We start from the raw sequence: 25,367 nt of genomic DNA, 5'->3' as shown, positions 1-25,367 counted from the left end.
ATATATATATATATATATATATATATATATATATATATATATATATATATATATATATAGCAACTGTTATTTTCATAACAGTGCGGTTCAAAATAATTTCAAGTAGCAAAATAATATCAAATAACATATTAATGACGTATTATTGACGTTAAAGATGTCATTTAATGTCGACATGTTTGCTAGGCTTACATCTCAAAATAGAATAACTTTTGATTCAGACTTTGAGTCAACGTCAAATTATTTGTGATTACTTTTGAATGTAATACAGATTAATCCCTAATTTTCAAGAAATTTTTTTTTTAATTTTTGACATGTGAACAATATATCCTTAATGAACGAACCAACGCAGCTTAGTTAAAAACATAAAATTTCTGTAGTTTTTATGACCCAAATTTAAGTTTTAAGAATTAGAAATTTCGTTTACTTCGATCAAAATGCGTTGGCTTGTTCAACTAAACTTCATGTTAATACAAATAAATTTTCTCTTCTTATATAAAATTTCTCAATAGCACATTTCAGTTCTTAATATAACACATATGAAGTGAAAGAATAATCAATTACTGAAGAATTTCGATCAATAGATCGAAATTCGATATTACAATATTCCACAATAATTTTTACTATAAAATTCTTCTCGCGTACGAGCTCTCTCTAGGATGAATTGGAATTTTCTTTAAGCTGCTTCCGGCAACACGAGTTGTAAATTTCCTCGAACGGCATTCAATGTTCCCGCGCAACACGTCCGCGAAGAGTAAACCGACACACGTATGATCATCACGAGCGACGTTGCGCAACAAAATTAAAGCTATTCTCGTTTCCGGGACGTGACAGGTGATTTTCGACTCTTGAAACCTCATTCTTCAGCAAGACTATGAGAGTGTAAAGGGCGCTTTATTACCTAAGACGAGAATGTCCGCCATTTATCTGCCATTAATTGTGTACGACTATTGTCTCACGTTTATATTTAAGAGTGCTGTCATTTCAAGGAAACATAGAACTCACAGAATCACGCGGTCGCGTTTAGCGCCAGACGCGACGCTAAATAAAGATAAAGATACATATCTTTTCTCATCGCATATTTAACGTAGAAAAACCTGCTCTGCGGTCTGCAATCTCGAGCTCAACATCGATTCTCATATCAAACAACGAGTGCTCGGAAATAAACGAGAGTATCTGACACCGCGTAAATGCTACAGCGATGTATGAAAAGAAAAAAAGAAAGAAAGGAACGGTACGAGAAAAACGAAGTGCCTCTCTTTTTGCATTGATAAAATTATGGCAATTCGCGTTCTCGATCGAATCTACCGCTAACTTTCCAGGAGCTGTTTTAATCGGTTGAATGGCGGCAAAAAGCCTCGTCGCCGATTAACAGCTGGTGAAAGTAGTTTCCCCGTTCTTCACGTGTAACCCGCAAACATCGTCCCGTTTCCCTTGAATTATTATAATGACGGCTGAACGAATTCTCGCGAATTGCAAACTGGTCCGCGCGATGTCTTGGGGGAGAAGAGGATATCGTCAGAATATAGAAAAAGAACAGAAAAAGAAATATTATACGCGCTTCGCTTTGATGTACGGACGAATTTTGATATTAATAAGGTTTACGGATTATCCGTCGGGGAATTCTATTCTCATAAGCGATTTTCAATGAACAGCGAAGTCATCACAAACGATTCTGAAGAAGACTACGGATCTGATATATCTGAAATATCGGGTGCGGATTATTCTTGTAAAGTTTTGTAATTGTTGATGAAAGAAACTATAAACAAAATTATTGTTAGTACAAACAATTACAAACTTAAGTGGTACCTGCCCGTCTGAATTTAGATGAAGATTTTTCTCTCGAGTCTATGATTGAGCGGTTCTCCGCTAACATCTGTGCAGAAAAAAGTTAATTTTGCAAAAATCGAGTTCAGGTAGGCAGACAGTGAGTATAGAATCGAACACGCGTATGACTGAGAGAGCGTTCGAATCCGGCGAGAGAACAGACCGGTGTTCATCCGGTTGTCGATTCTCCGAGTGGCTGCCAATAATAAAACGTCTCGATACGCCTAAGCATTACTGCGGCCTTGACCAGTCGGCTCCTCTCTAAACGTCGCATTTTCGCAAAATCGACCTCGCTATTATCGATCGTGATGGCTTACGTAAATTGTAATTTGCACCGGAACCATATAATTGTGACGTCCGGTCAAAAGACCAGCCGAAGAATTGTCGTCATTCCATGAATATTCATGGGCGCTGCTTATCAGATCGGACCTGAGGTCTGTTTTCATGCGTCATTATGTTTCATTTTTTATAGAAGAAAAAAGAAACGATGACATTTCGGAATGAAATGATTAATTTTTCAGGTCACGAGAAATTTTATTTTACTTTCTAATCCAATTTTACAGATATTTTGCTTTCTTTTATTAACGTTGTTTATTTCGTTAACTAGTTTGATTTTGTTAAGCCTTAATACTCTTTTTCATTCTTTGTTTCTCTGTCTCTCTCTCTCTCTCTCTTTCTTCTTCTCACGGAAAGTTTGAAAAAGATGTAGAAAAGAATTTTAAATTACGTCCGCGTGAGAAATCGCCGAACGAGACGAACATAATGTTATGATCGAATCTCCGGCGCGATCGCGAATTAAGAGGAGACCGTTCTTCGTGAGCAAATCGATCCATCGATCTTAAGTGGTACCTGCCCGTCTGAATTTAGATGAAGATTTTTCTCTCGAGTCTGTGATTGAGCGGTTCTCCGCGAAGAACTTCTTAGAATTCTACATCGCCACGGTGAAGAATTATAACCCGTTGAACACGTTAATCGACACGTGGAAGATAAATTTTAGCATATCAATGAAATGTTACGAAAATATAACATTCCATATCCGCAGAATATAGCTCGCATATTCGGACAACACGCAATATCACGTTAATAAAGTTAAGTCTTCTGGCTGCTCATCGCGGAATTCTCGATTAATGACGTCGGAACTGAGAAAATACGCGATAAAAATTCTTGCAAGGATATGCAAGGAATCAAATATATCTGTGGAATAGTGAATGCTTTCCTTTTTCGTTCTAAAAATCAATAAGTTTCTGTAAAATTAACACGACACGCAACTTATCCTTCCTCATGAGTTTCTTCACTTTTATTTTACGGTTATTTATTGATTGTTAGAACAAAAGGAATGTTCGGACAATTTTACATATCTACTCGATCGATTGCAGCTGATTTTATGGATACATCTTTCTATTTATATGTATTTTGTAAGAGTTTTTAGCGTGTATTTTCTCGTTTCTGATGTCGTAAATCAAGATGGCCACTTTGGCGAAGAGCCATGAGCCTTAATGAAGTAAATTAACGACAAAAAATAAGTATAGAGCAATCAGTAAAATTAGTTAATAAGTGACGATTGTTTCTATTATCGATGCACTTTGTAAGCATAGATAGTGTCATTGCACGTAAATTGTATAGGAAGCTATTAATTCCATCGCCACAGACACAGAAAGTTGTATGTACTTGACAAAGCGTGTAGCGAATTTGCGTGCTACAAATTTTGCAGTGAAATCTTACTTGAACTGATAGAATTCAACGAGATTCATTGAATACCGGTGAAACATTCCTTCCTACCGATTTATTTGGAAAGAGTGAGAGCGCAATTTAGCGAAAAGTATCTCCGAGAAGTTTCCATTTTGTCCTGAATTTTTTGCGAGCGTGCGGAGGAATCTCTCGAGTCCGCGGATTCGCGAGTATCCTCGGTCGACAACCCTAACCGGCGATTCAATATGCAGCTTCGGCTGGAGATCGTCCGCGGAAGGAAGAGTCCCCGAGCCGGGTCCGATCGGTGTTAGAGTGCGTGCACCGTTATGTAGGTATGCCCGCGGCGATGTTAACGAGATAAATTGGAGTCACAACTGAACCGTAAAAGGCCCGATAACCCCATCAAGAGAAAGAGAGAGAGAGAGAGAGAGAGAGAGAGAGAGAGAGAGAGAGAGAGAAAGGGAGAGACGAGTCTCTTACACTCGATGGGAGACCAACATGTAATGCCGACGTTCAGGCTCACCATGTGTCGGGTGTCGGACCCCATCACAGACCCTTTCACGAAATCCCCCGGCTTCGAGTCGGCTGATTTGTTTTCTTCTTTTCGTTTTTCATTAAAGTTGCGCTCGGCAGAATTTACTGCCGGATAATAAACGACGACGACGACGTCGTATCTCTCGCGCGCGCTTAAAGGTGCCGTAAACTTGGCGATGCGCGCTGACAATAAGTGTCAATTAAATATAGCGGTTACGTTTAATCCGTCAATAAGACATGCAGAATGTAACGAGCAATTCATTACGCGTTACTGGTAGTTCGTTAACGCGATTCGCCTCATGGATGTTGCCGTTAATAGACCGTATCTTGCCGGAAGACGTTACGAGAAGATGGCTCGCGTTTGCGTCGAGGTAATAGTCTGGTATGTGCAGTCGGCCGGTCAGATCAAACGATCGACCTCGACACCCTCGACACTCGAACTGCCTCATACGGAAACACCAGGAATCGTTAAAAGCCTGCGACAATGAGTTACCGTCGAAATCTTTTCTCGCTGGTTAACGATGCGTCAGCTGCATGCACGTGACGTAATTTACGATATAATGTTAATTACTCGCCGACGTAACGCTTTGTATATCAATCATTAGGGACGTAAATTTTACGAATCTCCTTCGTGAAGGACGTCGGATAACGACGGAAGATAATGAAACGTAACTCTCATTTGCAATTTTAGACGCTCGCTTTCCACGAACTTAACTTGCTTAATAGACGATTACGGCAATTAAAAGTTTTCCAGCAATCGATTACGGTCTGAGAAGCAATGTTGCGTTTTATCAATTACCGATTCTCCAGTGTCGGCAAGATTCGGCTGGAGAAACACGCGAGCGATACGTAAATCTTATAAACGTCTGTTATTTCATTACGATTTCTACGCACAGAATATATATTGCATTCGAGTAAATGTTACTAGTTTCAAATATTTCACAAATTTACATATTCGCAAATCTATTACAGGTTTCCATCATAAGTATCAAATTTATACAAAATATATTCTGAATCCTAGTAAGTTTAGCATTTCAAGAATATTAAATTGGAGAATATTAAATTTAATATGAGAAAATTATATGAGAAATTTAATATGAGAATTTGCTTATTGCACAAAATCGAACCAATTTTTTTTTCAATAAAGTTTTACAATATTCTTATAAAGAGAATAAATCTTTTTTTTGAGTACATGATAACGAGATTTTCTCAAATATGATGAATATATTTATGAAGACTATTATTAAGAAAATATTTTCTCTTGAAGAAAACCATAACTTAAAAGAAGGAAAATAAATTCAATAATTGTTTCTCTTAGCAATAGAATGATATTTTCCCGTGGATATACTTTATTTCACAAAATAAACACACTGTAGCTGAGAAGGAATAACGCGATAACATCCACGGGAAATTTCCAAGTATCGCAAACTACTACCTAGGCTTCTGTCAAATTTTGTCGACAGGCCAGACAGATCAAGTTTACCCTTTGACGGTGGTGTCCCTGTAAACGATGTCGAAGATGTCATCGTGTAGCGACATCTCCTCATGCTGCTTCTTATTATCGATCATCTCACGGAAATGCAGCGTCCTTGCGTTCGCGAAGTCCGGCTCCGCGTCTCGTGTTATCTCCATTTTTAAGCGGGTCAGCACCTCGTCGGAAACACGGAAATTGACTTCTCATGCGCGACGCTTGTCGATCGTGGCTACCGCGACCGGGTGTGGCGAGCTCTTCGTGTGTTAATGCACACCCTTGCGCGAGAACAACGCGGAACAAACTTCCATCGCGTATGATCGTGCCTCGCGCGAGTTTCTATTGTTTCCAGGACGCGCGTCGCGCGTGAACGTGGCGCGATTCGGGAAACGGGCGCATGTGGAGATGTATGGAGGAGCGGAAGCTAAATCGTTTCCTCCATGTTTCAATATGCATGAGCGCTTCGATAGATTCTTTTTGGAAAGTTTCCAGGGGAATTTAGTCGTGCTAATTAAATAAAGCGGGAAATTTAGTTATATTAAAACTGCAGGAATTTTTTGCAAACGAGACGCTCCAGAGACATAGACGGCATCTTGCAAGCAGCATCGATATATGTGATCCTGTAATTCATGAAGGTTAATCCTGTTTTTAGGTCACAGAGCCTGTCGGATAATTAATCACTGTATTTATTACCGTCGTTGAAGCGAACATAATGGCTACACGGAGAAAAAATACTTCAAAATTTATTTGTACGATATAAAAAATATTCGCAGAAGTAAGCTTTATTTCACAGAAATAAATCTTATATTTCGCGAATAAAATTTCAAGTATTTTTTTCCTCATGTACGTTCACGTTTTTATGTTTGTCAAGAAAAACGGTTAATTAGCGTATTCGAAATATTCCATGCAGCACAAATCTACAAAGGATGTTCTAAAGACGTTCTGAGGACATTCATACATAGAACGTCCAAGAACATTCTCTGAAGATTTTGTGCTACCTGGGATGTTTTACACGACACTTTCACGGAACGTATCGACTAATATGCATGCTTAGAAATGCTATTATTATGCGTATATGGCTCTTGCGAAAGAGCCAGTTCGAGCATCGTTTCGACATGTAAAGAAATATAATGAATGATAGTCGTCTAATACAATCTCTTAATCGTGGAATAAATATTTGCAGTACACACAGAATTCATACGCCGCGTTTAATTAGGACTCCTTCTTTCTAGTAAGGTTCCTGCTATTAATTAGTGGGACGCAGTCGATAAGTCATGCAAGTTCAATTGAATAATGTAGCAAGAGTTATACATTTTAATTGTTCATTTATGCATATAATTTACTTCATTGACGACAATACTGTAAGTGAATCCACGCTCTCATTGTTCGGGATTCTCTTCTCACACCTTCAACATGACAGTGTTTTGCTTTCGCGGTATAATGATATTTACAGGCGGTACAAGTCTTTAAGGGAAAGTTAGAAAAGAGATCGAGCGACATAATAACACGCAGCCTATATAATTTCTTTCTGTTTTCTCTTTGCCATGTACCGGTCTTTTTTCATGGTCTCACGTCTATTGTTTCTCACTGAGAGGCGACAATGCGCATTCTAATGGCCTCAACGCGGATTCTCTCGATTAGGTATTCCGATGCTATCGCTCTACACTTGACTTTAATTATCCCGCATTTCCAAGCGGCGGCCATTTCAACGTTCAGGATGCACCTAGTGCGGCGTCTATACGTTATTCGAATGACTGTAATGAAAGTTCATGATTGGATAGGGTCTGATAGTTTGATTGTTGAATTTGCAGTCAATTGTCAATTTATTTGTGCGAACAACAGTGACGTAGTTTTCGCCGAAATTTTCGTAAGTTTGACAGATGTAGTACGATTTTTATTAATTTATAAATTTCCGTATGGTACATATTGTATATTTTTCAGTTGTGTGGCCTTGCAAAAGAACATGTTCTCTCTGAACGAGAGATTTATGAAAACATTTCCGAAAAGTATTTCCGTTATACACAAAGAATTATATTTCCGTAAAGTTAATTTAATTTAATTCAACTTTATTTTTAAGTTAGAACAATTTCCTATACTTCCTCGATCGATGTGAAATATAGATATGGTACAACAAGTAACTCGAAGAATTAATTTAATGAATTAAATACGTGGTATACGAGTTACCTGACAAATAACAGAAATGCCTTTTACCGACTGGGTCTTGCAAATTTTCGTGGGATCTTCATCTGGCTGCCGCATGGTCGCGCCACTAAGCAAATTCACGCGTCTTTCGCCATCACGTCGCTGTTCTTTGCAGCTGCTACGATGGTGCGCACACGTTACTGCGCAACATGCATCCATGAATATTTTGAGGGACGCCGAAATGGAGAGTGCGTAACGTGCGTAGTCAACGGTTTGTCAGGCGGCATTGAGTATCGTGCATGTGAATGTCCACCTCGTGGTGTTAAGCATACGAAATGGCGAACCCGAATCTCACGGATATGACGGAGGAAGATGCGGCGGACTTGCAGTTCCCGAAAGGTTCGTTTTTCTAACCAATTGTGACTATTAGATACAGACGAATAGGTACGCTGTATACCTAACCTCACTCTTATGGCACTCCTGCAGATGATATCTATAAGTTTTCGAAACTTTCAAATCAGACGAATTTTACTTCCAACACGTAGGAAACGTAAAAACACATTTATTTACGTTATATCTTATAAACTCGCGCTTTTGAAAGCTACATAGCAAATGCTTAGTACAACCAGCTTTTGTTGCTAAAGGTGTATGTTTGTGTTTCACTCATTCTTATCAGATTACTTTTATCTTATTAGTACTTTTATCTTAAATATGTTCTTTTTTGTTGATCTGCTGCAGACTATTACAAGAAGCTAGAGTCAGACAAAATATATTTGTCTCATTCTAACTTACCACACCAGTGTGCATTAATCCAAACAATTCAACCAACAAGAACAGACCTCTTATTTGTATAGTGTTATATATCGTTATGTATACATATATGATAAGGTATATACTGTTGCATAATAAGCATTATAAGTAATTTCAATATATGTGTGATTATGATTTTGTTATTAAAATCACAAACATTCCAATTCTTTCCTAGTGCTGAATATCGTATGCATGCTGTATAACAGAAGCAATGAGAGTTAATCAAAGATAAAGTAATGTTTACATTTGTTATTCTTAGAATTCAAACATTTTATTCGTCAGACTCTCTTTCCATATTGCCGTAATCCGACAAGAAGAAGCGTTGTATAAGGCTTGATAACATATTTGTGCATGTATTTGACAAGATTTAAAAAAATGAAACAGAACGCACCTCCCAACTTACGCACACACGGAGTTCCGAGAAATTCTGCCGAATAGAGCTGCTTCTCGCGCTGTTGCAGAATCTTAGGAGTGCCTGCTAATTCGAATATCAGAAGGCTAAGGTCACGATTTTCCTCTTTCAGACTACGATCCACTAAGCGAAACGTCTAAGTCCGAGTGTGATGTTGACCTCGAGGTATCAGTCCTCAAGGACGAAATCCCTATCTCAGATCCGACATGTCGTGTATGCAAGTCGACTTTGGTGGAGCCATACGTGCGTTGCGCCGTGTGCGTGAATGTCGAGATATGTCTGCCTTGTTTCGCCAAAGGCTGCGAGATCGACACGCACAAGAACGATCACAACTACATGATTATAAAGAACGAGTTCCCGCTGTTCGATAGCGGTTGGAGCGCCATGCAAGAGACAAAGCTGCTTGACTTGATGCTGCAATGCGGTTTCGGCAACTGGAGTGACATAAGCCACGCGATGGGTAGAACCGCGAAGGAGTGCAAGCAGCATTATCTGCAGCACTACGTGGACAATCAGACATTGCCAGATCTGCCGAAATTGAAAGAGAACCGAACTAGCTTATTCAGTTGTGATCCGATTCCTTTTTTGTACAAGCTGCAAGATCTTGACGAGCCGCCCAGGTTCGCACCGGACACGGCCAATGGCAAACTGGTGGCAGGCTACAACGCGGCGCGCTCGGACTTCGAGGTGAATTTCGACAATGATGCAGAATCGTTGGTCGCTGATCTTGATCTCGACGATTTTCAACCCGACGACAATATGTATGAACTAGGACGGGCTCTTCAAGTGGCAATGGTGCAGGTGTACAACAACAGGTTGAAGGAGCGAATGCGTAGATATGAAATAATCCGCAGGCATGGGCTGATTGCGTTGCGCAAGATCAATTCGTGGATAAAACGATTCGATAACACGATCCCCAGAGCGGAGCGACTGTTGATTTTCATGCAGCTCATGGATGGAATGGACTTCGATTATATCATGGAGGGTCTTCATCATGTCGGCGAGCTAAAGAATAATATCAACACACTATTAGAGTTCCGCAGAAACGGTCTTACGCACTTCCACAGCGTATCTATGTTTCAGAACTTGACAAAGATGCGCCAGGAGAACGAGAGAGAGAGGAAGCAGTATCTGAACAATCCCGAGTACAGCTGGAAGAGTGTGCTGCCTGGTTACATCACGAATAGTAGCAATCCGATTCCAGGTACCAGCTTGCAACGCAAAGTTGCGCCGCCTCTTTCGATAAAGAGTCTGCCAGGCTATGAAAAGCTGACTTTCGATGAAAGAGAGCTCTGCTCTGTCGCAAGGATAGTACCGTCCAGTTACATAGACTTCAAACACCTCTTGATCGCCGAAAACAAGAAGAGTGGTTCCCTCAAGTTGGCGCAGGCTCGTGCATTGCTGAAAATTGACGTTAACAAAACGCGAAAGATATATGACTTCCTGGCGGAAGAAGGATATATTAATAAACCGACCTCATGATATTGCCTTAGCGACAAAGTAATATTTTTATGCATATACGATTGCTATGCTATTAAGATTTTAATGACATGTTCGTGTAGTTCTATAAATTTGTACGAGCATAGTACGTATAATGTGTATTGTGTAAGATACGTGTGTAATCACATGTTCTTCTCAATGTTGGATGAACCAGTTAATTTTGTCGTCCTTCATTCTGATCGATCCAGTAGATACATTTCTACATATCATATGGAAAGAGAGATTGACGTCTATTGAAAAAAGTTTTTATATTTTGAGTAATTCGTTAAAAAGACAACGACTCCTTGCCTCGTGTCATGCAAGAGATCCGCATATGTTGTATAAAGTATTAGTTAAGCAACTGTTGAGACGACAAACTTTTCCAGAATTCGAAAACGCAGAGACACTGTTAATATCGGAAGTTTACATGTTATTGGAGCATAGGAAAGCCCAAAACGAATCCGCGGAGGAAGAACAAGAGTTTTCCGAGGTGTTTATGAAGAGCTTAACGTACACGAATCGATTTGGCAAGCTGAAAAATAAGGAGACAATCACAGCTGTTAGAAAGTAAGTTATTATTTGTATAGTAAACGATGAAACATGCAGTAAACAGATTTAATTTATTTATATCTCAGTTTGCGAAAATTTAGTGTGTAACACTTCACATTGTTACAGTTTGTTGGCGCAGAAGAAGCTGCACAAATTCGAACTTGCCTCGCTCGCTAATTTGTGTCCTGAAACTCCGGAAGAGGCAAAGGCACTCATTCCTAGTTTAGAAGGTCGGTTAGAAGACGAAGAGCTTCGAACAATATTGGAAGATATACAAACGAAAAGATCCTTACAGTATTGAAATAAGTCTCGTACCTATTCCTGCTTTTGTATTCAATCTTTTTTAAAAGTAAACGTATAAATACAATTTTAATAAGTATATATTGTTTCAGTGATTTTGTTCCAATGTCTCAAAGTTTTTGTCTTACTGAAAATTCGTGTCTATTCATGTAATATTATACAAGCTTTAAAATTTCATTAAACGCTATTCTAGTAAAAAAGTTTTGTATGTGTCTATATGTATCATAATGGAACTCTGTCGTGCTGAAGTCGTGTAATATTCAGTTACTAATTGTCGTTACTGAACTTTTAAGTGAGATACTCACGTGAGATAAACCAAATAACTACTATTATAGATCTACTTTAATACAGGTCTATAGATTAATACAAGTCTAAGTACTGCTAAGTACGAAGCCATGATTGCACGATTCATAATTGTTCAAAGATAATATCTTTCAAATTGTTTAAAGATAATATCTCAAATTTCTGTCAAAATTTGAAAATATTCAAATTTTTTCGAGCGTGAGATCTCCGCTGATAAAACCTTCACAACGGGAGAGATTCGTCGTATCTTGCGCAGCTAAGGAAAATTTCCCGTCTGTTACCTAGTTTGCGTCAGTAGAAACTTAATGTCGAATATAGCTTTCGTGTCCAGTTACCCAATTCCGGCAATTTGCGACAGGCCGCGACAACCCGCGAAAGAAGACGGCGCTAATCGCGCCGACGACAACCGTGTATTACCAACAGGTAATTACGGCTGCCTCGGCATGAGATAGCGGTCCCTCATTATCATCCCGCAAGATTCTTGGGTAACTGGCAAGGTAACCCGGTCGGTTTGCTGCTCTCTTTATAGCGAGGCTCGAGCTCGCGATAAGGATCGATGATGTCGTTCCACCTATCATTTACTGCGAATCCTAATGGCTACCCTTCGCCGTGGCACTTCGAGCTCTCCTCGGTATCTCTTGTTAGTCCCCCTCCTCTTCCCCTTTCCTTCCTGTTTTGCGCGGCAAACGCATTCCCGCATTCGCACAGGACTAAACGTTATTAAGGCGAAAAAAATCCCTTCGAGGAATTTCTTGCTGCACGACGTAGAAGGCAACAAAGAGATCTGCGTCATCGACGCCGTTCCTTTTTCCCGTCACGTCCGCACGCGCCATCTTCGGCATTCGCATCTCGCTTAATAGGGAAGTCGTGCACAAACAGGCTCGCGAATCGTTCAATGCGAACGTTGCATGCAAATATTCACATATAATACAATAGAACTTTCTTTTTTCATGAATCTGAAGGATGATATAATCGCTCAAGTGTAACATATCGGGCGTTAGGACGTCGCGTACAATAGTCTAGGGCAAAACTCAGTCGGCGGGAGCAAAAATCGATTCTCTAAACTTGGACGAGAGAGAAAAAGAGTGAGAGAAAGACAGAGAAAGCACACATTTCCCCTCATTGCCGCTTCAGCCGAGCCATTCCGCACACAGTCGCGCTTGTTGACGCCGGAGCGAAACGAAAAGATACAATAAACCGTGCGATTAGTGACACTTTGCTTTATAGCTCGTAGCTACCAGCGGCGCTCACGAGCGAGAACGACGATTACAGACATTTATGAATCGTTCATTCGCGTTAATGCGAATTTTCCGAGTTGTATAAGAGTGTGTGTAGCGATATCTCGCGACGGGCGCTTACATACCGTAGGCATAATGGCTCTCGCATTAGCGGCGAGAAGAGCGGCGCCGTCGTTGGCGACACATAGTAATCGGCAGCGACAGCACCGCTCCCACGAAGAGGCCTCTTAAGATAATTACGACGACCCTTAATCGTCCGCAAACCCGGGGAAAACGCCGCTGGCTTTATCGCGGCGAATTGCGCGCGACTGGTCGATAGCGGAGTCGAAGCGATTCACGGAGAAACGCCGATCCGGACGTTTATGAGACGATCGAAATAGCATCCGAGCAGTAATGTCGTTTGCGTCTACGACGAGCAGCTTACGGGAGAGTGAAATTGGCGTATGCGTCACGTGTGTGATTATATCTCGAGATATGATTTTAGCGACACACAGGAGCGATTTTGCGGGAAATGATACTTTACAGACTTCATTGATACTTTGCAGACTTGTGTTCGGATTCGAATTTTTTTCTTCATGAGACAAATAGTCTCCCGTGTGTCTTTGGCGGAAAAAGAAATAGAAATACAAGTGTTATCTCTCTCGCGATAGCGACTCTAATCGAGAGAGCGAGAGAGCGATCGTATTGCGCAAACACGGCGGTGACGCTTCGTACGTCGCTGGAAGACTCGTTGTCACGCTTGTTGTTTGCCTAATACGACGTTATTTTCTGGAATTGCGTGGCGAGTGCAAGTTACAGAACAGGCACGCTCCGCAGACCGGAATAGAGCTACTGAAACGTGCAACAAGTCTATATTCGCGCGCTGAGTCTGGCGGCCAATCGATGGAATCAATTTGCATAATGTATACACGCGAACGTGCATGCCCGACAATGCTTCGGCGTCGTGGAGTTGCCTTTATACGGTGATATCAGAATAACGTTAACGTTCGCTAACGTACGATAAGATCTTGGCCCGGGGAAATAAAGGTTCTGGAGATGGAGATGGCAAGGAGATCAGAATTTCCGTATTTCCGATATGCACAACGCGCGTAGCTACTTTTAAATTATTATAATAATTATATCAGTTGCAATAATCCGCTATATAAGCTATATTTTTCAGAGAATAATCCGTCGAATAATAAGATTGTTTTTGCCTTAATCGTGCCAGATTGCGATGAGTTAATGCTGTTCCGAGATTTCAGAGAATCGCGAAATACGCGTGAAATGATTTTATCGACTCGCAAAGCGATTTAGCGTTTCGTACTTTAACAATTCTCTCTGTGCTTTAGTAAATAATTTCACGGAATTTACAGTTCCCTGAAGTACGAACGATTGTCAAACTAATGACGCTACAGGGCATGGTTCTGTTGTTTCAGCGTGTTTTTTAAATGAGCCGGAATTTGATTGAAATTGTTATGTTCCACCGCTTGTCAGTGATCGATAACAACGATTAACAAAGCACGATTAACGGTATCGCTTACCATGCAGATTGTGTAATATTTTTACAATAGCGTATCGTGTATCCTGTAGAATATATCGTTTTTTCAACCTAAAAGTCGAAACACACTATACATTCTTTCTCTAGGATATAAAAGGATAAAAAAGATCAAACGAAATGGGAATTAACTCCGTTTGTACGTAGAGTGGCGTGCAAGCGGAGTAAAACTAGAAACATAATGCTCGAAGTTTTATAGTCTGAAAAAAAGAAAGAAAGAGATTCATGGAAAAATATAAAAAAAAATGTTTTATTCATACTATAAAATAATTAGTACCTTTTATGAAGATTACACGCATATCAAAATAAGTTGAAAAAAAGTATTTAAAAATTTGTTTGCGAGATTTAGGAATTATTTCTGTCTAAGAAGTTCTGTGTAAAGATTATTTCTATGAAAAAAAAGTTTCCGTGAAATAAAGCTTATTATTCACAGCGAAGATGGGGAGGCACAAATAAATGTTTAAATAGAAGAAAGTGCCCAGTAAGCACACTTACCACACTTACCAGTTTTCTTGGTATCCTTGCCCAGATCCATCGAATATGAAGGTCTCTCTACGGGGATTTATTAATAATTTATTAATGATTTATCAATTATTATTCATTATCTATTTATTCGTTTTCTTCTAAATATTCATACATCTTTAATATCCGACAATATCCGTGCAAAAGGATACCGACTATTGAACGTTTCTTCTATTTTTTGTTTATCAGTGTACAATGTACACTTGCGGGGTACAGAATATAGTGTTACTTACACATAAACTCAGAAAGTTGGACAAGGGACTAAAACCAGCGGCACACGATGCTTGTTTTCGTGCTGGATTGCTTGCTGGATAGAATATAATTGCTACTCCGTTTTGATTGGTGCATTTCCATCTATCTCAGAAATACACAAATCAGAACAAAGTATTTCCATCCAACAAGTACGAAAACGAGCATCGTGGGCTTAAAAGTGCGTAGCGAGACGCGGCGCGCCAAGAAGAGCGAGCGCGGTGCATCGACCTGCACGGTGCATAGCTGACGACAGAGTGAGGGCGCGGGCCTTGCCGGCAGTCAGCCGGGCGTCGCGGTTGGTTCGCGCGGCCGAGCGCGGCCGAGCGCGCCCGAAGTTCCCCGAGTGACGCAGCTCGGCGGAGCTCGGCGGAGCGCTCCGATCAAAATATATTCAGTATATTCTAAACAGGCGCGCGCGACGCGCTGTCACGTCTGCCTCCGTGAGCGCGCCGCCGCCGCGCATCGTTGCCGTTGCCGTCGATCACGTCTCTCGATATATCTCGAACGACATTGCGCGCCTTCGGACGCACGTACTATCTCGAAAGGCCAAGTGCGCGTACCGACAAGCCCCGCTAAGCATCTTCCCTCTTCCCTCTTGAGCCGCGGCAGGAGGAACATCGTCGCGCAGCGCAAGTAAGGACTTTGGTAACTCGCGCGACCGCTGTTGTTGTTGTTGTTGTTGTTATTACACTCGTCGCGATCCGTTTCCCCGTTTTTTCTCGTCTCCGTTCGTCACGCCTTGCTTTTCATTCTTCCCTTCTTTTTCTCTCTCTCCTCTCTCTTCCCTTTCTCCCTCCCTCTTCCTGTGCCTTCCTTGCTTTCTTTCTTTCCTCTCCTCTCTACCTTCTCCCCGATATTATTTATTGTTCACTCTCTTTCTCTCGACTTCTCTCTGCCGTTTTTCCCTCGCGCTCCACTCGTTCCTCCTCGTACTTCTTCTCCCTCCCCCTGTCTTTCTTGCTCTTTCTCTGTCCCTCTCTCACCCTTTCCTTCGCTCCGACGTCGTCTCGTGGGGTCAGTGCCTGCTCGATCGGATCCTGAGCAGGAACATACCGGTGGAGGAGGAAGAAGAGGAGCAGGAGGAGGTTGAGGACGATCTCTCTACCTCGGCGAGAGACTGCAACCGCTGCAGCGAACGCACCGCCGCGCCACGTCCTCCGCGGATCGGAGTGCTCCGTTTTTCGCGCCACGCGGCGGTGACTCGGGGACGCGAGTATTATGTGACGACGACCAGCAACACACGCAGCACATCATCGCGAAATCGTCGGTGGATTGATCAGTTCGACGGACAGACGCGCGCGAGCCGCGGTCCGTCTGTCGTTCGCGGTGCAGGAAACTCGGCGTCCCTTATCACGCCGCTTCTCGCGTAGTATCACTCGCTTTTTTCTCATTCCCGTCGTGTCCCTCCTCTTTTCTCCTCGTCGCATCGTTTCCCTGTCTCCTTTTCTCTCTTTCTCTCTCTATCTTTTTCTCACTCCCTGTTTCTGTCTTTCTCATCCGTGCGCACTTGGTACGCATTTCTCCCTCTCTCTCTCTGTCTCATTCTCCTCATTCTCGCTCGCTCGCTCATCCGCTCCTTCGCGGCCGCCGTTCGCTGTCTCGCTCGCTCCAGTCGCGTGTTTTCTCGCGAACAGATACGAGAAAAAGGAGAATCGCGGCGCGAGTGATACCGCCGCCGCCGTCGCGTGCGAGAGAGAGACACATCGTCCCGGAGAGAAGGGGACCGAACGAGTCGCGAGTTTGTGTTTTTGTTTATCCGGAGCGGACTGCACCGGTAACTGCACGCTGCACTGGGCTGGTGCGCGAGAGGAAGTGCGAGTGGACGCCTCGGAAGGACGATTCGTCGCTGGAGGCGTTCGAGAAAGGTGAGCAACTTTATCGGCACTTGATTTGCCTGTTTTTTTTCCTTGACTTAAAGCCGTCTCGCTCGCACTGAAGTCGAAGGTGGAAATTTCTAAACAAAATTGCACATTTCTCCTTTTATTCTTCTCCTTCGCCTTCTCTCTCAGTCGATCGAGGTGATAAATGGGAGACTTTCCCGGAAGATCATCCTTGGGATAATTCAATCGAGAAGAGTAGATCGCACTTTACCGAAACTCGCGCAAAATTCGTTACTCGGTGAATAGCATTACCGATACGCCATCTTAGGCGATGGCGAGTACAGATCTACAGTGGCGATCTGCATTGTCCACTCTTGCGAACACAATATTGTCGCGTACGCTTGTCACGCAAATTTTCAGAATGGACAATGACTTTGCTACACACTCTATTGTGCTATTAGATTTAGTATGACGCTCTTATGCGCTATCCTACATTCATGTTTTTACATTCATACATATGCAGTCGTATATTCAATCATTTCAGCAACAGGCAAATTCTTTTATCTGGCTTTACCTTTTCATGCGTTTCCTGTTAATTTAATAAGCGTGGATTACTGTGACGATATCGAAGTGTATTTCATATGCATAGATACGCAAATACCAGGTGTAGAAGTATGAAACCGGAATTTTTTTATACAAATAAGACGTCTGTTGTTCGAAAGTGATAAATAATACTTTATTCAAAATAATTTCCACTGTTTTGAACACATTTTTCCCACCTCTCTGGCAGTTTATGAATGCCGTGCCAAAAAAACTTTTCATCTTTTGAAGCGAACCAGTTATCTAGCCATTTTTCCACATTTTCATACGAATCGAAGCGTTGGTTAGCGAGAGCGTGTCCTAGCGATGCGAACAGGTGATAATCGGACGGAGCCAAGTCTGGAGAATAAGCCGCATGCGGTAGTAATTCCCAACTGAACGACTCGATCGTTTCCTTGACCCGTTTTGCTGTATGTGATGGGGCATTATCATGGAGCAAAATGACATTGTGTTGCCTTTTTGCATATTCTGGTCGTTTTTTAGTCAATGTTCGATTTAAATCGATCATTTGTTGTTGGTAGCGATTAGTATTGACGGTTTGACCAGGTTTCAGCAGTTCATAGTTCATAGTTCATAGTTCATAGTTCTTCGTTCCTCACGTCAAAATCACCACTTTTGAATTTTTTAAACCACTCGAAACACTGAGATTTACCAAGAGCATATTCACCGTAAGCTTCGACAAGCATTCGATGTGATTCTGCAGCAGTTTTCTTTAAATGATAACAGAAAATCAATGCTGTCCGCAAATCATAGTTAGTAGGCTCGAAACGTGACATGTTTAAGGTTATACAAAAATATACTAGAGAATGAAAGTTGGGGTTATGTTTGTTGACAATATTCGTCAGCTGTTAGGAGAATATAATAGCGCGGCAGTAGCGGTCTTACGGTCACTAAACTGAACGCTGGCACCATTTATAGGGGAATTCCGGTTTCATACTTCTACACCTGGTATATCGCCAAGGCGCTCGGAAAAATTATCAAAACATTTCCGACTCGGAGATTGATTATATCAAAGCTGATCATATTATGTCTGACGCATGGCTGACGCGCTTCGGGAAAGCGTACGTGTTTACATTTTTTATATACAAGGCGCGAGTGTTCATTTTTTTTTGTATACAATGCAATCACCGGCTCCGAAAGACACGCGTGCTCGTTACTTCATTGTGAATGAACTTACGCACGTCGTGAGTGAATTTAATTACAAGCATTAAGTGGAATTTATCGTTGGCATTTTGCCGCGGCGTTTCCACGAGCTAACACACTCGCAGGCTACTTCTGTCAAACGAACGCGTGCACTGAATGCAAACGCATTAATAATTGAATAAAGCGAGCGTGAAGCACACGGCGCTACGTGTATTATGTCAACCGAGAAATTATAAGTATGAATACATAACACTTTTACTCGACAATTATTCTTAGTACTGAGAAACATCACGCGATTAATAGCTTTTATAGCTCTACGCTAAAAACCATAATAGTCTTCGTGTTTGCTATTCGTCTTTGACGTGTACATTTTTTGTGCGAATTACAGTCACGCTCTTCTTGACTTGCTATGTTTACGTGAACATATCTCTATCGACACGTATAAACGGCGATTTAATGACGCAACGTAGCTGCAAATTCTGTAATATTATTCGTATTAATGTTGAAATTCTCACGATGCAGAAAGTATGTCTAATGGAATCCCTCGATTGAGTAATTTTAAACTAGTAAGCTTATATATACTTATTTATTTAGTAGAAATTTAATCCGAGTTTTCCTCTTCTCCCTCCCTTCTCTCTCTTTCTCTGCTTTCAATTTCTTAATCGAATCTCGAGTTAAATTTCTCTTAGTGAAGTCGCGCGTTCTCGAATTTACCAACTGGTACTCGTTTTCTATTCACGTTCTCAAAGCTTCACTCGACAACTTCCGAATATTACGAATAATAATCGTCAAGCGCTTCCTTAATTGTGCCTTAATTATACGAGACGTTGAACACGACCTATTAAAGATTCGCGAATTTACGAAAGAACACGTCCGCTGGTTCGTATTTTTTATACGCATATTAGTAGATAACCGTTATTTCGCGACCGGCTTGAAGTAATGACGGCGTGTATGATAAATTAGATGGCTATAATGTAAATTGCGCCGAGCAGTTCTCTATGAATGGGTGCGCGCACGTACCGCGCGTTGAACTTTAATTTACTCGCGGGCGAATTTACTTTCGTGTCTGCATTACGACAATTGCATTTAGTGGGAGGATATGTGGGCTCTCACAATATTTTCCTTGCGTTACGTTAGATGGATCGCCGGATGTTCGTCGATCGATTTTTCTCGTCACATCGATGTCTGTGGTAGACGGAATGTAGTTCTGTTCCCTCACATCTCCAAACTTATATATTCATTCTTTGGTTTAATTTCTAATTTATATTTATAATTTCTATCCATTGAATTATTGTGTACGTTGATACGATGTAGAACAATTATTACTTATATTCTTCGTCGATCACTTGTATCGACCCCATTTTTGCGTGATTTTTGTGCTGTTATGTGTTACTTAGCGGTATATTACTCCGCGAAGAAACATCAGAGATTTAGGCTTGTATCAATAGTTATTACATGAATCCCATCTCAAATGAAATACTTAGATTTTAATACAGAGTTAGATGAGAGTTTTTCAAAACTATATATCAAAGAATATACATAATTATTTTCCTCTAGATCTGAAAGAATATATCAAGAGAATTAATTAACTAATTAAGAGAAAGATAAGGTCTATAAGAAAGTTTTTCAGTTAAATCGATTACATATATAATTACATATTACATAAATGTTACATATATAGTTACGTATTAATAGTTACGTATTACATATATAATTACATATTAAGTAAATATTACATATAAAAGTCACATATACACTGTGAAAGTAAAAATATTTAAGAAATAAAAAAAATATTTATTTGGTGAGTACTTATAACATATTTATTTATATTAATATAAAATATTTTTCAAATGAGAGAATATATATTTAAGATTTTAGTTTTTCATAAGAGCAATTGTTTATTTTACTTAAATAAAATAATTTAGAATTTAGATTATTAGTTCCTACTGAATAAATATCTTATTTTTTTTTTTAATAAATATTTTTCTTATTTTTCTCTCAGTATGCATCATAGTTCAATTAAGAAACTTGGATATAATCTGAGTAAAAATCTGAGCATCTCATGAGACAATTTCAGGTAACAACTATTAATAAGAACCTTAATTCGCGTTGTAGGTTGAGTTCTGCTAGTTACGATCGTACCGATGTGTTTACGGGATGAAAAGCCGCAAGTAAGTTTATTCGTTTCCGCGAGTTGCACGATTCGTCGGGTGCTTTTTATCGTGGAAAAACAAACGCGAAGAAAAGGCGGCAGTCTTATTTTGCCGCCTGCAACTGTGACCCGTTCCTCATAAAAACGAAAAGCAGCTTCGAAGTTTGTTTTCGGCCGCTGAGAAGCCGTGTCGCGCGAGACGTCGAAAGTTTTATTTCTATTTATTTTCTGCTCGATCTCTCTCTTTCTCTCTCTCTCTTCAATTTTTCTCCGTGCCCCTCTATCCCACAGAAGCTTCTTATCCTGGATTTCCTATCCTGGAAATCGCGGCGGGAAAGTGGATCCGTTTACTCGCATAACATTCGTACCGGCAGTTTCTCTCGATCATTTAACGGCCGCGATGAAAAATAATTCTTTTATTGTGGCGTTCGCTCGTCGAGCGCACGCAAATCGCGTTGCGAGCATTATCACATTCAATATCGAAACCGAATAATTGCTTTTCCATCGTTGAATATTAAATACGAATGATTTACGTTAATTTGCGACTTTTATGCGCAACGCTTAAGCCTCGAAATGAAAATTAAATTGTCACATTTATCCCTAAATTATCGGTCACATTCAGCACTAAATTATAGTGGGGGATTTGAGGTAGCTCTCAAATAACATCAATGTAACTCTGTCATAATTACATTTCAACGTTTCACTTTAATTAATAATTCCCAGATTTAATTACATTAAGGAGAAATAATGCGGTGGCACAAAAGTATTTGAAAGTACACGTTAATCTATAATTAATATTCACGATTTGTGGCCACCACTATGAAACGATACAGTTAATCACTCTCGGCGATCTACATTCATTGTTTTCTTCGTTTGCAACTGTCTTTTGTGTAGAATCGTTCTCTTTCTCTCTCTCTCTCTCCCCTCCATCTCTCTCTCTCTCTCCTGTACGGATTTGTTGATATCCGCGTTAATGTAATTTTAAAAGTGACCCAATTTATATTGTGCCTATGTTTATGGAAGAATCGAATATTTTTGTTTCTGACGCAGCGTGAAAGGATTGTTTGCTCGCTGCACTCGTGCTTCGAATTCACAATGAAAACGCATTTTTCTCTTCCTCTTTCTCTCTTTCTTGCTGAGAAGAATTGAAGGAGTTACGTGGTATATATGATGTTATAGGTCGTGTATATTTTCAGCAAAGATGTCGACGTTCTCTTTTTAATAATTTATTTATGTTGAAAATGCAACTTGATGCGTTTTCACTCCATTATATCATATCTGTAAACATATATTGTTTGCGACTTCGAGGAAACGCACTCGCATTCGTTCGATACTATTTTTATTCGCGAAATATTTTTTTCTCATGTTTCACCATTAAAGGATAAAGAATAAATACAAAAATCGCGACGACACTGCATGCTACAAAAATTCTATCAAAAATTTATGGAAATTGCAAGCATTTTACCGTCTTTCAAATCGTCAGTAAAAGTCATATAACTCTGACTTTGAGAAATATCCATTATTTGTTATTCGCTGATGCTTTAATGAGCCATGAAAATTCACTTGACCGGGATGATAATTGAACCTAATACATATACATACTAATACATATATATGTAAGTTACGAGGCCCATGGGATGTCTCACCTCATGAGACTTAGCACGTATTGCTTCGGGCTCTTCAATTATTCACGATATGAAATTGGCATCAGGCAGAGTGAACAGCAATGTGTAGATGCGAGTATCTCCACACACTTAGATATATCGCATCTATCTTTTTGTACTTCCAATTGCTTTTAAGTTTCGGTACATCGACGAGATACTCGAATTAACGAATATTATATTAACTTTGCGCGTACAATCATATTTTTTTAGCAATACAATCTGAGTCTAGCAAATCTTTGAATTATCATTACTTTATTGAAAATCGATATTTATGAACATATTTTCTTTCCAGATATAAAGAACGATCTCAGCTTTAAGATAGCGCAATAAATATTATATTATAACCCTCGCGTGCAATCATATTTTTTAGGACATACAGTATAATCTAGGTCTATCAGACTCGGGTAACTTTGAACACAACTTAGTTAAAAATCAATATTTCCGCACACATTTTGTTTTCAGAGATATAGAAAAGCCCAACTGTAAGATATTAGCACAGTACAATCAAAATCTGCAAACAGATTTGCACTGTTTCCAAATTTTCCCGGATCTCTTACAACAGCTGGTGAGCAATCGAATATACGTACAGGTTTCAAAGACTCAACATTGTACGCGGAGATACAGTGTTGAGACTTAAATTTCATCTACAGTCGTGTATCTCTATACAAACGAACGAAGAATTCGCGAAGAATACTTCGCCATGTAGTATAGTTTCTTGAAAATAACGTCTCCGCACGCGCAAGCATGCTTCAGGAGTCACTCGGCTCAACCAGGTGCGTTCTTGGTATAATTTCGCGCGATCAAACGTTACGACCATAAGATCCACTGGATTATCGCAGAAATTGAAGTACAAATTTCCAAGCGGTTTTTCTCGCATGTATTTTATCGTCTGACCGCGCGGCACGGAGTTTCTCCGTCAGTGAAACAAGCCGTCACGACTGGCGAGTTAGCTAGACGAAAGCCGCATTAATCCCTCTCTCTCTTTCTCTCTCGGCTCGCATCTGTTAATAATTATTATCGCGACGCGACGCGACGCGATGTGCGGTGCGTGCCGCGTTTCACGCGGCAGACGGCCGCCGTTGCACGCACGTTATCCGAGAAAACATGAGGCGGACGATATCAACGACCCGTAGATACGAGGGACGTACATCGAGGAAGGGAGAGGGAGGAGAAGGTGTGTGAGAGAGAGAGAAAGAGAGAGAGAGAGCCGTCGCGGGTATAGGAGAGAAAGGAGCTCGCGACCGAGCGCGACGCACAGAGGATGATTGTGGGGCAAGGAGGAGGCGGAGGGAAGAATCATGACACGGCGGTGCACTTTTCGGGAGCTCTCTTCCCTCCTCCTCCTCGCGTCGCTTGCTCGCTCGCGGACGGTGGTAATCGAAGTCACGGTAATTCACCGTAAAAGAGCGGTAATTTGCCGCCGAGCTACCGAAGCGTGGTGATCTTCCTGCGGTAAACTTCAGATAAGTTTAGCGTAGGGGCGAGGGGATGCAGACAAGAGAGAACGCGTGATATAAATGCGGTTATATTTCCCGCGCGCGACGCGTACGCGATATCTATCGGAGCGAGTCTAACGGAACACATCACGAGTGCTGTCTTCCGTTTGGCAAGAATTCGAGCGTTGATAATATCGCAGCGTGCACAACGGAGCGTGCGCGACGTGTGTATAAGCGATCGGAGAGACGGTCGATGGATCGCGCGCGAACGGGATAATGTAGTCTCGTTGTTCGGGTTACGTGCGGGTGAACTTCGGCGCGGAAAGCTCGAGTCTTCCGCGGAGCGATCGCGTTACCACCCCGGAGAGTAACGACGGCTTCTAAATTGATTTCCCCCGATAAGAGAAAGAGGCTGCAGTCACGCGAGCCGCCGTTTCCGCCCGTCGCAAGTCTAGAATGTCCTCCTGATTGACTGGATATGTTTTAACAATTGAAAGTGACTTTTCTCTTTAACTTTCACTCGAGTTGTTTTGTGCTATACTTCGAAAGCGTTTCGGAGGCGCTGCTCGACCGGCGCATTGTCGACAACATTGGGGTGGTTGCAACGCTTATCATAATCATCGATAATGAATGAACTGGATGGGTTGAATAAATGGATAAATATTTCCGAGTAAACGTGAACTAACAGCGACATTACATTAATAATGTAATTCTTTACTCAATAATATAAGTGCAATATGACATGCGTCGTATATAATAGTTATATTGTTGAGGGGGCACTTATTAATATTTATGAATGTCGCTGTTAGTTGTGTTTACTGAATTTTGTTATCACTCTGAGCTCTCTCAGAGCGTTTGTATACGGACAAAATGTTATAGTATAAATCATCATAGAATTTTGTAACCGAGAAAGAGGTCGACATTTTGTAGTAATTTACTATCCTTTCATTTTATATATATATATATATATATATATAGTATTTATATTTTAGGAACTGAATTATGTTATTAAAGCATTTCCTGTATAGCAAAATTTACTTGTTTCTTGATGGTAAAAAACATATTTATTCGGTAGATATTAATGATATATTTATTTCAATCTAAATTTATATATATATATGTTAGAATAAACAATTTCTTTCATTTCTTAGATATTCTTCCTCTCATAAGGGAAGGTCCCGAGGTGATTCACTAGTTTTGGTTCAAAACTTATGTTGACATATTATATATGGTGTCACTAAGACAGAATGCAAGTTACAGCCTTTATCTTTGCGATATAACAAAATGGCGGTATAAATATATTTTATATATTTATAAATATATAAATATATTTTCTTATTTTTCAACTTATTTTTAAATGTGATTTGATTATATTGGATCGGCTATTTTTATTTTTCCTTTTTCATATCGGATTCGATTTTTTCTAATTATACAGTAGTATGATTTGATTTGATTTCTTTACCTATTAAACAATTTTTTTATGCTCGGTTTAC

General features: G+C 40.4%; 2 protein-coding genes across 7 annotated transcripts in view; both read left to right on the top strand.

Annotated features, from left to right (window-relative positions):
* The window catches only part of LOC116847455, a 293,667-nt gene that overhangs the window by 39,297 nt on the left and 229,003 nt on the right, over positions 1 to 25,367 (top strand). The window contains exon 1 of one of the 2 annotated variants that reach the window (XM_032822465.1): positions 15,455 to 16,924. The exons of the other annotated variant lie outside the window; for it this stretch is intronic. The gene's annotated coding sequence lies outside the window, so the exon portion shown is untranslated. Of the gene's footprint in view, positions 1 to 15,454; positions 16,925 to 25,367 lie in introns of those variants that run through there. 2 annotated transcript variants of the gene reach the window in all.
* Positions 7,841 to 11,291, top strand: LOC116847459 (DNA-directed RNA polymerase II subunit Rpb4-like). 5 transcript variants are annotated; one of them, XM_032822473.1, is made up of 4 exons: positions 7,848 to 8,059; positions 8,995 to 10,086; positions 10,748 to 10,928; positions 11,037 to 11,291. In XM_032822473.1, the coding sequence occupies exons 1-4, from the start codon at positions 7,996 to 7,998 to the stop codon at positions 11,209 to 11,211; spliced, it is 1,512 nt and encodes a 503-aa protein (XP_032678364.1). In that variant the 5' UTR covers positions 7,848 to 7,995; the 3' UTR covers positions 11,212 to 11,291. The 5 variants fall into 5 exon arrangements, with proteins under 5 accessions (XP_032678365.1, XP_032678367.1, XP_032678364.1 ...); XM_032822475.1 differs by lacking the exon at positions 7,848 to 8,059 and having other exon boundaries at positions 9,421 to 9,569; positions 9,655 to 10,086; XM_032822474.1 differs by lacking the exon at positions 11,037 to 11,291 and having other exon boundaries at positions 7,841 to 8,059; positions 8,995 to 10,382; positions 10,748 to 10,896.

Source organism: Odontomachus brunneus, unplaced genomic scaffold, assembly GCF_010583005.1.
Source record: "Odontomachus brunneus isolate Ranch 3 - 2012 unplaced genomic scaffold, Obru_v1 Obru_scaffold_078, whole genome shotgun sequence".
NCBI lineage: Eukaryota > Metazoa > Arthropoda > Insecta > Hymenoptera > Formicidae > Odontomachus > Odontomachus brunneus.
Note: the sequence above shows the minus strand (reverse complement) of the source record. Positions and strands in the feature narration are given on the sequence as shown.

Excerpts from the sequence above, each read along its gene's own strand:
- LOC116847459 (XM_032822473.1), top strand. The coding sequence starts at position 7,996 with ATGGCGAACCCGAATCTCACGGATATGACGGAGGAAGATGCGGCGGAC. Across the intron at positions 8,060-8,994 it reads GGACTTGCAGTTCCCGAAAG|ACTACGATCCACTAAGCGAA; the intron begins GTTCGTTTTTCT and ends TTCCTCTTTCAG. Across the intron at positions 10,929-11,036 it reads ACAATCACAGCTGTTAGAAA|TTTGTTGGCGCAGAAGAAGC; the intron begins GTAAGTTATTAT and ends ACATTGTTACAG.